This window comes from Trachypithecus francoisi, unplaced genomic scaffold (genome assembly GCF_009764315.1).
Source record: "Trachypithecus francoisi isolate TF-2019V2 unplaced genomic scaffold, Tfra_2.0 Lachesis_group1, whole genome shotgun sequence".
NCBI lineage: Eukaryota > Metazoa > Chordata > Mammalia > Primates > Cercopithecidae > Trachypithecus > Trachypithecus francoisi.
This window is the reverse complement of record NW_022681454.1, coordinates 3,271,330-3,287,090: the sequence shown is the minus strand read 5'-3', so window position 1 is coordinate 3,287,090 and position 15,761 is coordinate 3,271,330. Positions and strand designations below refer to the sequence as shown.

At 45.8% G+C, this 15,761-nt stretch overlaps 1 protein-coding gene across 2 annotated transcripts in view; it reads right to left on the bottom strand.

Moving 5' to 3' along the window:
• Positions 1–15,761, bottom strand: part of HTT (huntingtin) — a 166,732-nt gene that overhangs the window by 49,777 nt on the left and 101,194 nt on the right. For both annotated transcript variants that reach the window (XM_033213566.1, XM_033213567.1), the window contains 5 exons: positions 13,719–13,855; positions 11,914–12,030; positions 7,613–7,735; positions 6,466–6,701; positions 5,256–5,398 (listed from right to left, as the gene is read on the bottom strand). In XM_033213566.1, coding sequence (XP_033069457.1) covers positions 5,256–5,398; positions 6,466–6,701; positions 7,613–7,735; positions 11,914–12,030; positions 13,719–13,855 — 756 coding nt within the window. The remainder of the gene's footprint in view (positions 1–5,255; positions 5,399–6,465; positions 6,702–7,612; positions 7,736–11,913; positions 12,031–13,718; positions 13,856–15,761) is intronic.

Genomic DNA, 15,761 nt, shown 5'->3' with positions numbered 1-15,761 from the left:
GACCAAAAGAGAAGGATGCTGGTTACCCCAAATGTAAACAGGAGGACACGTATCTTTCTTGGCTATTCTGCTTCTCCTAGATGGAATCTGAAATAGGCAAACAGCTTTGGGCTAAATACCCTCCTCCCCCAACAAAAGGAAAAGCAGGAAACTAAAAGTCAAGGGTGCCATTCTGACTAGTTTCTGAACAAGGCATTGTTTAAGAAGTAATGCCTGAAATGGACAAATTCAAAGGTCTCCATTTTCAGTGTAAGGGTGGAATTCATAGCCTTTGTTTAAGCAGTACGTGAATACAAATTACCAATTTTACATGTTAAACACACCTTACTGATATAAAAACACAAGATGGATTACTTCAACTCTTATCTTGAAACCAACCAAATATAGTAATTCTGCCACCTAGTGTCTTTCAAACAAATGCAGTCAAACGAAACAAGAAGACAGAAACAGACATTTATATATACACGCACAGACAACTTACTTGCAAATGTTGGGCCAATTAAATAAGGTCAAAGATAGCAGCAGGTAACCCACGTGCCCCCTCCAAGCCCTCCACTCTCTCCAGTAAAGATACTTCTCAACCGACCTGCAGTTTCATACAGGAGCTACTATCCACACAGAGCTGTTTAAACTTAATTAAAATTAAATAAAATTATAAATTAAGCTACCCAATCAGACCAGCCACATTTCAGGTACGGAACACCACACGTGGCTAAAAGCAACTAAATTAGACAGTGCAGACATCCCGTCTCTGCTGGAAGTTCTATTGGACAACACTTCAATAGTAAAAGTATTTTGCCTCAATTTTGAGATGGAAGAAGAGGAAATCAGCACAATAAGACAGTGAACACCTTTGAGCTGTAGAGATCGCTCAGACATGTAGAAGGACACAGAACATACCACCCTTATCCCACGAAGGCAAGACTAGTCCTTAGAAATGAGGCTGTCTCGGCCGGGCGCGGCGGCTCAAGCCTGTAATCCCAGCACTTTGGGAGGCCGAGATGGGCGGATCACGAGGTCAGGAGATCGAGACCATCCTGGCGAACACGGTGAAACCCCGTCTCTACTAAAAAAATACAAAAAACTAGCCGGGCGAGGTGGCAGGTACCTGTAGTCCCAGCTACTCGGGAGGCTGAGGCAGGAGAATGGCGTGAACCCGGGAGGCGGAGCTGGCAGTGAGCTGCGATCCGGCCCCTGCACTCCAGCCCGGGTGACAGAGCGAGACTCCGTCTCAAAAAGAAATGAGGCTGTCTCCTCCTGGCATCAGATTCAAACCAACTGGTGGCAAAATATTAAAATGACCAACATATTTAAATTGACCTATCATTCATTAACAAGGCACATTTTCTCAACTTTAAACTTATTACAGTGGTCAATGAAGCATAATCTGAAGATCTTTAAAAAGAAACAAGAAAATTCTTTCAATAATAGCAAGTAAGCTCAAAAACTAGAGTCCATTATCAAAATTAAATTTTGGTCATGGCCTGTGTGGAGGGTGACAGCAGCTGAATGCAGTGGCCATGAAGAGGCCCCTTTCTCTGGGACTCTGTGGCGCTGTGCGGCCAGGCCCCACTCGCCTCCTGCCTGCCTGCACTCTCAGCTGCTCTCTCGGGTGCCGGAACACTTCTCTGCAAAAAGCTAGCTACTTCTCCCCCTCAGAAATCCTGCCTCTGCCTGCCCACCCATTTTGTCTGTCACTGCACTATTGTTTTCCTTCATAGGAAATATTAAGACTTGTGATACTGACTCACTGACTGTAAGTTCCATGCAGGCAAAAGCCAGGATGCTCAACTGAACCTAGCAGACCCAGAGCCTGCTAGCAGGGAGACGGGCCACTCCTCAAATGGACCAAGGCTGAAAATGCTAATTATCTTTACTCTAAGGGTATGTCCGCAAAATGTGTACAAAAATCAATGAGAGAAAGGAGCTTCTGATCACAAAAGCACCCTGCCCATCCCTTTTTAAGGCAACTACTTGTTATCATTTCTGTTTTCAGTTCTGGTAGTTACCTCCAAAATTCTAACTGATGCGCTGCTATCCCGTGCAGCAGACCCTCAGTTACTGCATGCGCTCCTCTCCCTTACTCCTGGAGACTAGCCCCACCTCCTCATCAATGGAATGCTGTCCAGTATCCCATTTGGCCCAGGTGGACCAGAGCATTCAGGGGTTTATGGTCACCCATATGGCTCATGCAAGGCCAATCACATGCCTACTTGAGGGGCTGAGACAGGAAGCAGAGATGAGACTGGGCGCGGTGGCTCACACCTATAACCTCAGCATTTTGGGAAGCCGAGGCAGGAGGATCGCCTGAAGCTAGGAGTTAAAGACCAGCCTAGGCAACATAACAAGACCTCTGTTTCTACAAAAAAATTTTAAAACCTATCCAGCCATGGTGGTGCATGCCTATTGTCTCAGCTACTCAGAAGGCTGAGGCAGGAAGAACTCTAGAGCCCAGGAGTTCGAGGCTAGAGTGAGCCTCACACTGCACTTCACACCACTGCACTTCAGCATAGATGACAAAGTGAGACCCTATCTTTAAAACAAAATTTTAAAATTATACAAATTAAGAGAAGAAAGCAGAGCTGAGATGCATAAATATACAATGCAGACCACAGAATTATAACACTAGATGCAGTCCTACCAACTACCCTTGCCTGCACCTTCCAGGAGCTCAAACCAACAAATTCTTTCTCTTACTCTAGTTTAAATTGGGGTTTTATCCCTGCAACTGAAAGACTGTTGAATACAATCACCACATCATAATTTGTCATGATTTACAGACTTCAGACAACTTTAGACATTACCCATTAACTCTACGGTAATAAAGAGGAGATTTGGCTCATTTATACTACCTCCTAACAACCTGAGTTATATGTTTAGCTCTATCTGGATACCTTTGAAGCCTCTATATTTTGGTCTGTCAACTTCAGATGATGTAATCATGTAACTCCAACAATGCTAGGTAAGGATTTTAGTGCCCCTTCCATTCCCACCCCTATCTCTACCATCTACTTGCCAAATTAACTTGGTTAGTTTTCCTTTTATATTCCTCAGAACTGAAGACATTTTCATTCTGTTCTGAAACCATAATTAAGTCAGTAAGTCTTCAGTGTTTCAGTCACATATTGATTCCAAAAATGAAAGCTCAAGCAATACTTACATTATGACTATGTGAATACAGTTCCCAAGAAAGCCAAGGATCCTAAAAGGATGGCATCTCTTTCTATGGGTCTTTGATCATGACCGCTAAGCTGCTTAAAGGAGAACCTTTTCAATATCAAGGGCTTCCAACAGATGAACTGCTGAAAAATCAAGCCATATTTTGGTTTGCCTCATATTTGGACCATGACTTAATGCTATTTGCTTTTCCTAGAGATTAGAATTGCCTTTCTTTTTTCTTTTTTTTTTTTTGAGGCGGAGTCTCGCTCTGTCTCCTGGACTGGAGTGCAGTGGCCGGATCTCAGCTCACTGCAAGCTCCGCCTCCCGGGTTTACACCATTCTCCTGCCTCAGCCTCCCGAGTAGCTGGGACTACAGGCGCCCACCACCTCACCCAGCTAGTTTTTGTATTTTTAGTAGAGACGGGGTTTCACCGTGTTAGCCAGGATGGTCTCGATCTCCTGACCTCGTGATCCACCCGTCTCGGCCTCCCAAAGTGCTGGGATTACAGGCTTGAGCCACCGCGCCCGGCCGCCTTTCTTTTTTCTTGTTGAGAGAAGAAAGATGTGCCTATCCCCTAGAACTAGTCTTCTAGCTATTTACTCATTTATTTAAAGCAAAGCATTCTCATGACAAATGATCATTCTTCTTGGAAAACACACTGTCCGAATTTGGACGGGTTGCTTTCTATGCTTGCTGCACAGCTGGCGTCTTATGACTTTCTTGGGTTCACTGTCCTTGTCATTTTCTTTCTTTAGAGACATGGTCTCGATCTCTCGCCCAAGTTGGAGTGCAGTGGCACGATCGTGGCTCACTACCGCTTCACCTCCTGGGCTCAGGCTCATGTCACTACCCCTGGCTAATTTTTTTATTTTTTTTATTTTTGTGGAGATGGGGTCTCTTGCTATGTTTTCCAGGCTGGTCTCAAGCTCAAGCGATCATCCCACCTCGGCCTCCCAAGTAGCTGGGACTACAGGCATGTGCCTACCATATCTAGCTAGTTTTTTATTTTCTTTGTAGAGTAGGGGTCTCGCTATCTTGCTCAGGCTGGTTTCAAGCTCCTGGCTTCAAGAGATCCTTCCACCTTGACCCCCTGAAGTGTTGGGATTATAGGCGTAAGCCATTGTGATTGGCCCATCTTAACCATTTTTGGGTCTTGTCTTGTTTTGTTTTTTTGAGGCAGGGTCTTACTCTATAGTCGAGGCTGGAGTGCAGAAGCATGAACATACCTCACTAGAGCCTTGACCTCCTGAGCTCAAGCGATCCACCAGCCTCAGTCTCCTGAGTAGCTGGGACCACAGGCACACCACTATCCCTGCTAGTCTGTTTGTACAGATGGGGTCTTGCCATGTTGCCGAGGCTGGTCTCAAACTCCTTGGCTCAAGCAATCCTCCTGCCTTGGTCTCTCAAAGTGCTTGGATTACAGGCATGAGCCATTACTCCTGACTCATCTTAACTATTTTTAACTGTACAGTTCAGTAGCATTAAATACATTCATACTGTTATACAACCATCACCACCATTCATTTCTAGAATAACTCTTTTCATCTTGTAAAAATAACTCCCCCTCCCCTGCAGCCCCTGGCAACCACCACTGTACTTTCTGTATCTATGAATTAAGTACTCTAGGTCCCTCATATAAGAGGAATCACATAGTATTTGTCCTTTTGTGACTGGCTTATTTAATTTAGCATCACGTCCTTAGGTGTCACCATGTTGCAGCATGTGTCAGACTGTCCTTTTGTTAAGGTTCAATAATATTCCACTCTAAGGACACACCAGATTTGGCTTATCCATTCATCCATCGATGGACACTTGAGTGGCTTCCACATTTTAGCTGTTGTGAGTAATGCCGCTCTGAGCGCTGGCACGCAAACATCTTTTCACCACCCTGCTTTCCATTCTTCTGGGTATATACTCAAGAGTAGAACTGCTGGCTCATAGGGATCAGGCTGACTCTTACAGCAACAAACATTTTCAACTGGCCCGCTGGGCAAGGCAGAGTTTCTACCGGGCAGCATAGCTCCTGCACTCTGAGAGTGTACAGTGCCGAATGGGGAACGAGATACTCAAGAAAGACTAATGTGATTCACCTACCAGACTTGAAGATGTGGATCAGACACATTAGCAGAGTGCCTAGTTCTTGGCAATAGAAAGTATGTTGCTGCTCACTCATTTCCACCTTCAGCTGTTTTGTAACAATGTCTTCTAAAAGAATACCCACCAGTTGTAATAGAAACCTTCCAAGAAACAAAAAGGGTGACAGTGAATTAGGTGACTACCATAAAGCACTTATGCCAAGTATATATGAAAATATATGTGGTAAATATAAAGAAAAAATAGAAGCAAAGTACATTAAACCGTTAAAGTGAAATGCGTAACACCATCGCCTTGGATACAGTCACTTTTTCTCTGTGTGTATCACCTTCCTCGCTGAGGATGAAATGGCAGGTAGTATTTTTTTAAGCTTTGTAAACTGTACACCATTACACAAATACAAGCTGATCATCTGTCACAGGAATTTAATGTACCATCAGTTTTAGCCAGTTGCTTCAATGCAACAGAGGGAAAAACCACGGGCTGCCTGCTGAACCTGCAAACAAAAAGGTGCCCAGCAGGGTTACTGGGCTTATCTCCATCGACAACACAGGGCATCTTCACTGACGACAAACCAAATGACGGCTGCATGAAGTCACAGCCACTCAGCCAGAAGCAGCACATTTACAGCAGCAGCTCTAACTCAGTGAACACACAGAATCCAGCAGAGGTGGAGAGGGACCCATCTAAGCAGCAAGCATTTATGAGTGCCTGATCACCGTGCTGAGGGAGCTTCCAAACAATTTATGAGGGAAGACAGGATTTGATACTACAGGTATTTACTGGAGGCAGTCTGCCTTGCAGGGAGAAGTATTTTATTACTGACAGCGTGTAAAACTGCTGGCACATGGTGAGAATATAAGATTCACTTTCTGTGGCTTCTCTTGGGTTTCAACTTCCCTGATGGCAATGCACGCCTACTGCCTGCCCCCAGGATAGCCACCCCACTGCCCTGCCCTACCTGAGCAAGCCACTGCTGTAGCATCTCTACTGAGGACAAGAGACAGAACATGACAGAACCTCAAGAGAGGTATGAAACAAGAGCCACAGATAAGGCAGGACGGATTAGAAAATTACACTGATACAGACTTCTTTACCCAGCTGAGAACTGAAGCAAGACCAGGTGTCATTCCAGACTTAACTGGTCATGAAACACCAAGTGACTTCCCAAAAGGCATGGGTTAGTTCTAGGCTCAGGTAGACAGCATACCTTGAAAATGTTTCTTCTGGCAAGTTCTTTATTTGTTTCCCTTCACTGTGTTCTTCTAGCACTGAATTACTGTCCCCATCTCTTAGCCTATTAATTACTGGACAGGAGATTAAATATGGAGAAAAAGAGAGCTCCTGAATACGAGAAAGAACAATATCTTCAGTCGACTGGGAAATCAGAACCCTCAAAATGGCCAGAATTCCTGATATCCACAGCTGAACCGTGCTCACAGATGCCTAAAATAAACAGAATACATAAGTCATAGCTAAAGAAAAAAGGAAGATTAAATTTCCCCCAATTGCCAATTTTGTGGGAAAAAAAATTACTCTTATTTTACTATCCCACCAATAAATCTCTCTATCACTGAGTCTCAAAGTGTGGTCCCAGAAAAGCAGCATTAGTATCACCTGGGAATTTGTTAAAAATGCAAACTCTTGGCTCGGTGTGGGAGCCACCTGTAATCCACCTGTAAACTTTGGGAGGCTGAGGCGGGCGGATCACAAGGTCAGGAGATTGAGACCATCCTGGCTAACACGGTGAAACCCTGTCTCTACAAAAAATTAGCCAGGCACAGTGGCACGCGCCTGTAGTCCCAGCTACTCAGGAGGCTGAGGCAGAAGAATCGCTTGAACCCGGGAGGCGGAGGTTGCCGTGAGCCGAGATCGCACCACTATACTCCAGCCTGGGCAACAGAGCAAGACTCCGTCTCCAAAAAAAAAAAAAACAGGCCGGGTGCGGTGGCTCACACCTGTAATCCCAGCACTTTGGGAGGCCAAGGTGGGCGGATCACGAGGTCAGGAGATCAAGACTATCCTGGTTAACATGGTGAAACCTCGTCTCTACTAAAAATACAAAAAATTAGTCGGGCATGGTGGCGGGCACCTGTACTCCCAGCTACTTGGGAGGCTGAGGCAGGAGAATGGTGTGAACCCTGGAGGTGGAGCTTGCAGTGAGCCAAGACCACACCACTGCACTCCAGCCTGGGCAACACAGTGAGACTCCATCCCCTGCCCCGCGCAAAAAAGAAAAAAAGCAAACTCTCAAGCTCCACCCAAACTGACTGACTCAGATATTCTGGGGGTGGTCCCGTAATCAGTGCTTGAACAGGCCCCCTAGATTCATCTGCTGAGTCAGGCGAGAGACTCACCATTGTGTTTGGAGTGACGAACATACTCCGTAAAAGCATGTCCACCGGACGGAGGGAGGAAGGGGCCAAAATCTCAAATAATGTATTTAACACTCCAAGGGCTTCATGAGAGTCAATGTGCATCTGTGAAATTAGACAACACAAACATTTCTACATAAGCCAAAAGAAACGTCAGCTTCCTATACATCAGCTATGTAACTCCAGGGCAAATTGTCATAATCATCTCATCATCACGTTCCCTCATTTAAAAGCATTTTAAGTTCAGTGGTGAACCAAGCAAACATTTTTAGAATAACACTGTATCGGCTATATTTTTCCCATAACGGAAATATTTTCATTTAGATTTTTATTACATAAATAATAAATGCTTTCTGTAAAAGACTCAAATATACAAAAGTGTGAAAAAAAATCAGCTAGAACTGCAGCACCCTGATAAATCATTACCAACATTTTGGGGACCAGTCTTCCAAGCGTCCCTTTGTAAATACATACAAGGGATGGTATGCACACTCTTTTCCTTTTTTTTCTTTTTCCACACTCCATTCCTCCTCCAACAGTTGTAACAAATGCTAAGTCGCGTATATCCCTTTCTTCATCTCCCCCATGTTCCTATAGCCATATCCTTGCCCACTCACACACACAGGTTTTGTTTCAGTTGTTTTTGAAAAACCATAAACATCTTTGCTTTTCTCACTTAACAGTGCAATGGAGAACTCCCAAGGCAACTGGCTGAACTTCCTTCCTCCCTCCCCTTCCATCCTTCCATTTCTTTCATTCCCTTCCTTCCTTCCCTTCCTTCCCTTCCTTCCTTCCTCCCTCCTTCCCTTCTCCCTCTCCCTCTCTCTCCTCTCTCTCTTTCTAACAGAGTCTCACTCTGTCCCCCAGGAGTGCAATGACACACTCATGGGCTCAAGTGGTCCTCCTACTTCAGCCTCCTGAGTTCGCTGGGACTACAGGCGCACACCACCACACCCAGCTAGTTTTTGTATTTCTAGTAGAGACAGGGTTTCACCATGTTGCCCAGGCTGGTCTCAAACTCCTGAGCTCAAGCAATCTGCCTGTCTTGGCCTCTCAAAGCGCTGTGATTACAGGCATGAGCCACCGCACCTGGCCAGAACATTTTTAATCATGCAAAATAACCCAAGCTAAAATAGTCTAAGCTTATACCACAGTGTGTTCAACGATTCCTTATTGATGGTGGGCACTGACTGTTTCCAATATTTGTTTCTACTGAGTGTGTATACACATAGCAAACAATTCTGCAAAGAGATGTGGTGTTTTTCAAGGCACAGCTGTGAAGCTCACAACACTGGCCACATCTTACAAGAAGGGAACAATGGACCTTCTGAGCTCCAGGATTCCTGCATCCTGGACCCTCACCTGTGCCCACCGACTCTGCCTCCCCCCAGCAACTCTGGGAGAACCCACAGTGCTCTGCCATCCGTGCAGCCAATCCTAACCCGTGTCTGTGAACACCATGACAGAGATTTGTTTCTCCTGTGTCAGGAACCGATCCTCCCTGTTTCCTTCTGTCCTCAGGGTGTAAACAGGCCCTCATTTCTGCCAACTTAACCCCCTGCTGACTCCTCTCCTCCTCTGGCTACCGCCTTATTTCTCTGTTCCTTCTTCAAGTAAAACCTTTTTCCAAGTCTCTCTCCTGTCCTTTCAGGAACACACTCCCATTAGGGTTTGGCTCCCTTTGCTCCTCCAAAAGCACTCATCAGTGCTCTCGGTGCTGCCAAACCTGTGCCAAGTTCCCAGGGTGCTCACAGCAGATGTCACCCTCCTGCACAAAATGCCTTCAAAAAAAATCTTGGCTTTAGGAACCCCACACCTGCCTACTCCCCCTGCCCAGCACTGGCTCCCCTCACCTCCCTGACCTTGGAACTGGGACTCAGCAGGCTCAGTATTCAAGTTCCTCCTCCTCTCCAGCCAGGCTGCGTCCACTGTGAGTGGACATCTCAGATGCTGACCCCCTGCCCCACAGTCTCTCGACAACTCTGGGCTCATACACCTGATGCTGGCCTCGCCTCATTAGGCACCTATGGGGTCTCAACTGCTACATCCAGACAATCTCTGACCTCCTGCTGCCCCCAATGTCTGCCTTACCTCGTCCACAGCCACCCTGTCCTCACCCTGAAATCACCCCCAGTACCCTGATCTCTCTCACATTCCACATCTAAGTCAACAGCAAACCTTGCTGTTTCTGTTTTCACGCTGCCAAGGGACGCCCACTTGGGCCATTCCACTTCACCACTGGGCCTCATTCGGGTGGCCTGCTCTGCCCTCACCTCCCCCTCAAGACTATTCTCAACTCAGGAGTAAGAATGATCCTGCTAAACACCACATCAGGGCAAACCCTCTCAAGGCTCCTCCATGCTGGCCTCACCCCACCAGGCCTCGCTCCCTTCCCTCCCCATGGCTGCCCCACTCCTCCACCCCCATTGTTTGTACCCTAACAGCATGCTCCCCCCAGGGCCTTTGCAGCTGTTTGCTTTGCTTGGAATGCTCCTCCCCCAGGTATATTCTAGGCTTGTATCCTTCCTTTCTGCAAATTCACTCAGATGTCACCAGATCACCACAACTTTTCTCATCACCAACTGAACAATGCCACTCCACCACCGAAACCACCTAACTCTCTTCCCTCCTGGATTCTTCTGTATAGCGTTCCTGACCAGCCGCCATGGTAGAAACTTCACTCACTGGTTTTTCTATTGTCTGTCCCCTCACCCCCATCCCAACAAAATCTTCACTCCAAGAAGGCAGGGGGTCTTTCTTGAATCTGCTTTGATCACTGATGTATGTACTGCCAGTAACGGGATAGTATCTAGCACTACTTCTGAATGCAACATGCACCTGTGCTGAGCTACCTGGCCGGGGCTGTGCTACGTATTTCATAAATGTTTTATCACACAATTTCCACTGCGGCAGAAATTAAGTCAGATATTTACTATGCATTCAGGCTTCAATCTCCACTCTACTCAGATTATGCACAGAAGATAATGGAATAAAGCTTCCAGAACACCATTCTAACACCATCTGTAGGCAGGGAGACCCTGACCACACTAAACCTGCTGTCAGTCTCACCAGAAGCCAAGATCCCTGTTCCATTGTCTAACTGGTCTCAGGATAACATTCCATTATGGAATCAGGATGGGGGTGCAGTCATGAAGGCAGTAACCATCAATATCACATGCCTCTGGTTTAAATCAAAGCAAAAAACCATGGACTACTTGTACTACACAGAGTAGTTGTTTATTGTGTATAATCAAGATGAACAAACATGTATTTGCTGAGTCCATTTAAAAGGCAACCTCAAGCCATGCCAGGCAGCTCATGAGATTTTCTGGCAGAGCTGCCTTGAGGAGGACCCACCACCCTTCTCTGTGAGATACAGAGATGCTGCTACACTGGCGGCACAGTGTCCTATGCCTGACTGGGGGCATGTTGCTTCCAAAATTGGTACTGCCAGGCCATTTCCTTCCACTGCATTTGTGAAAACAATGTTTCATGTCATTTGATCATAGAAATTCTGATTAGTGATGAACAGGCCAGGCGAGGTGGCTCACACCTGTAATGCCAGCACTTTGGGAGGCCAAGGTTGGTGGATCACTTGCACCCAGGAGTCTAAAACCAGCCTGGGCAACACAGCAAGACCTCACCTCTGCTAAAAATACAAAAAACTAGCCAGGCGTAGTGGTGCACACCTGCGGTCCTTGCTACTCGGGAGACTGAGGTGGGAGAATTGCTTGAACCTGGGAGGCGGAAGTTGCAGTGAGATTACATGACTGCACTCTAGCCTGAGTGACAGAGCGAGACCCTGTCAGAAAGGAAAGGAAGAAGGAAAAAGGAAAGGAAAGGAAAAAGGAAAGGAAAGGAAGGGAAAGGAAAGGAAAGGAAAACTGCTAAATTACAAGTAGTAAGGTAACAAAAACAAAAATGTAACCACCAAGTAAAACACTGCGTTGACCAGAACACAGGAGGCAGTATAGGAGGTAAGGGTTCGGGCTTTAGAGTCAGACTTGGCCCGCCCTCACTCCAGCACTCTAAAGCTGTGTGCTGCCTGATCACCTCCATAACCTCTCTGAGTTATGAGTTCCCCCGTAAAGTAGGTGGGCAATACCAACCTGAGATGGCATTATGAGAAGAAATGAAGTCAGTTGCCCCATGACTAGCATGGAGAACTGCTATCAAAGCACAGATTAGGATTGAAGGAAGAGCTGATTCCAGCCACCCACCTTTTACAAGGGCCTTAAGCTACCATCACTATGCAACAACGAGCTAAGGCTGCGGGGACAAACCTGCTGTTTGGCTAACATTGGGAGGATGATGTCAGCTATCTGTCGAGACAGTCGCTTCCACTTGTCTTCATTCTCCTTGTGGCACTGCTGCAGGACAAGAATGAACATCTCCAACACCTATAAGAGTGTGCACAATTAGAAAGTCTGCTGCCAAGAGGCGCCTTTCCACCCCCATGTGTCCATCTGTCACACTTGTCCCAGCTCAGCTGGAAGACTCTAGGATCCAAACAGATGTGATCCCAGCGAGGACAGGGGGACACTGATGCAATCCCCACTCTATGACATGAGAAATGCAGGGGAATCAGAACGAAACACAAGTTCCTCTAGGACACATGCAAGCTGCACACTTTGCTCAGGAGGACTTGCCATCATTGTTATTTGGACAGAATTTATAATATTTCACAATCAGAGAAAAGGCACAACATGAAAATCAAATGTCTACTAATCTTTGGCAAAATTCAAACACAGCCTTGACTAAACTATTCTGCAGGCGGCTCACCGCCTTTGTGGACATTCACTTCAGTTCTGTGTTCTCTGCAGAGGCAGTCTACTGAACAGCATCTACTTTCCGGAAGTATACACGGTTGAGCACAAGTTTATTAGTGATCATTTCTACACAGAGATATCCAGAGCTCACTGAACATGCAGCTGATGAGCTCCTCCCCAGGACACCCACCCACCCAGCCAGCTCTGCCTGCCACCACCTGCTTGCCAGTTGCTCATTTTCAGACCTCCTTATGATACATGTACTTTTGCACTGCAATTATGTGATTTAATTAGGCATTAAGTATTTAATTAAATACTACAGGGGTTAATTAAAATATGAATGAACAAAGAAAGTGCTGCTTCTTATGAGAAAAGCTATGGCTTCATAGAGATTCAAAGACAAACAGCCAAAAAGAATTGACAAAATAAGCGAGGGCTACACAACAGTACAAGCTGAAAGAAAAGAGAAGTCATTAAAAAGAGAGATTTCTGCACTCGGTTTTCCTCAAAATGTCTTTGAGTTCTTATGCCACCTTAAGAAAACAAAACCAGAAACTAGCTCAAAGAAAAAGACCTTAGCCCTATGTCAAAACAGTGGTAAATAAATATGCAAATAAAGTTTTGATTTCAGAGTTGAGATTTCTATCATTTTAGGTTTCTACCATTTTGACCAACACTGTCAAATGAGTTTTGGTCCTCGTTTTGGAAAAGAAGGCCTCACTATCTTGAACGATCTCGTGACTCTCAGACCAGGGGTCAGGTGAACCCCTGTGGCTGTACCCACTTTAAAGATAAACACCAGGCCGGGTGCGGTGGCTCACGCCTGTAATCCTAGCACTTTGGGAGGCCAAGGCAGGCGGATCACTTGAGGTCAGGAGTTCGAAACCAGCTTGGCCATCATGGTGAAACCCCATCTCTACTAAAAATACAAAAAAAAAAAAATTAGTTGGGCATGGTGGTGTGTGCCTGTAATCCCAGCTACTCGGGAGGTGGAGGCAGGAGAATCGCTTAAACCTGGGAGGTGGAGCTTATAGTGAGCCAAGATCATGCCACCGCACTCCAGCCTGGGCGACGGAGTGAGACTCCATCTCAAAAAAAAAGGAAAGATAAACACCAACGACACCTCCTGCCACCGCGCCTGTCCCCCGTCCCCACCTTCCCCTGCACCCGCCGCTGCCCCAGCATCTCCCCAGGCCTCAGAAAGCTCAAACCTGGTTCAAAGTAACACGGTTAACAGTGAGTGTTACCACATGGCACTTCCTTCCATCTGTAAGGGTCAATAAAGAATCCACGACAGTTCCAACACACATTCCTCTTACCTGATGGTACTGGATGAGTCTCAGTAACATTGATACCACCACTTCTTTTTGGGTTTCAAGCTCTTTTCCTGCATCAGCTTTGTTTGTTCCTCTTAATACAAAGAGGTCATGGACTATGGGCTGCAGAGCCGGTATGGCTGTGGGGACAAAAGGGTACCCTCATCAAGCATTTCATTGAAATTACATTTGGAAAACTGCTCTCAACATCTACAAAATGATATCAAGAAATAAAGAAAACCCTTACACATACTTGGTTTATGGTAAGAGATGAATTAAGGTTATCAATCATTATACCATTGTGGAAGATCAAAGCTTTTCCTCTGAACACTGATCATTTTGTGATGGCTTCTAAAAAAAGAAAAAAAACCTAGGGCTCCTGTAATTTAACACCACTTCTGAAAAAAGGTGACTCAAATTCAAAAGTCAATTTGAAAATGATAAAACTTTCCAAATAACCAAAACAGCAACATTCCTGGTCTTGAGAATAATCTATTTGATTCTCTGAAAAGACAATAAAAACTTCCACATAATACATTTAGTCAAAGCCACTGGATTATTATGCTTTTGTAAGTAAACTCACTCTCTCATTAGACAGAGAAGGGACTTTCCCCCAGGTCTTATTTGGTCTAAAACAGGAGTCAAAATAAATTAATTGGTCTACTATGACCACATACAAAAAAAAATAAGAAATGCCTTTCATTGGCACACAGGTACACTCTGACCCTCAATGTCATGCGCACACAGGAACACTGACCCCTCAGTGACACGCACACAGACAAGCACACACACAGAGGCACACTCTGACCCCTCAGTGACATGCACACACAAGAACACTCACTGACCCCCAATGACACGCACACACATACACACACACGCGAGGCACCCTCTGACCCCTCAGTGAAGGGCACATTGCAACCCTCTTTGACACACACGCACAGACAAACACTCTGACCTCTCAGTGACACACTCTCTCCAGCCCTGAGACATGCACACAGAGCCCTGAGACTCACTGACCCTTTGGTGGCGCGCACGCATGGATATCCTCTCTGACCCTCTCACAGATGACCAAGCTTCCCAGTGCAAAGTACTGGGTTTGGCTGCCTACTGATTTTCTGTCCAAAGACCCTCCAAGTCCGGGAAACCAAACACCTATGCCTTTAATAATCTATACTTTGGCAGTGTGAATCTGAAGCCTTTGTGAAGCCATGGCACAGACTAACTGGCTTAGCTATGTAAAGCGAAGGCCTTGACTGAGAGGTCAGCCAAGGCCCTGCCTCGCCACACAGCATGGTTGACGCTCTTCTGCATACACGCTGAGTGGAAAAGACTCTATGTAGTAGTGCCATTCTCACATCTAGGGGTTTGCAAGGGTCTTAGGATGTGTCCCTGTCAAAGTTCAAAGGCCTACGGATTCCAGCAAAGGAGTCAGGGAGGGGTCAATAGGGCAATGCTAGAAGACCAGTTCAAAAAGCTCAAAGAAAGATTGACAGCTCATTCATAAAACCAGGCTAGCTCCTTCCACAGGCTGGGGGCTTGCACAGCTGGCAGTCTCCTGGAGTCCTGTCTTTATTTAAGCTCCAGCAAAATCATCAGGCAGAACAGAAAGCCCTGAACCCAAGTCAAACTGTATCTCCAATACCACCTGGACGAGAGATCAAAATTTAATTCACGACAAATTCGACTGAAGAATTTTTAGTGATTCATCGCTTCTCGGCCTTTTGGCTAAGATCAGGTGAAGAACTTTTAGTGTTTCGTGTGAATGAACAGGAACTTTATATTCAGAATCTATCTGTACCTTAGGCTATCTTACTGTTTCTTGAATTTTTTTTCCCTGAGAAGATTACAAATTGCTGAGAGTAAAGAATATGCTCTCTTCTGTTTTGAAACGTCTCTAACCAGTACATTCACATACACAGACACACAGACACATATGCAGAGCCTGAGAAGCACACAGCCGCCACTGACAAAGTTGAAAGTGGGTATATGAAAACGAACACTGCCAAGCACATCGTGACACCGAAGACGACAGTGAAAGATATGTCC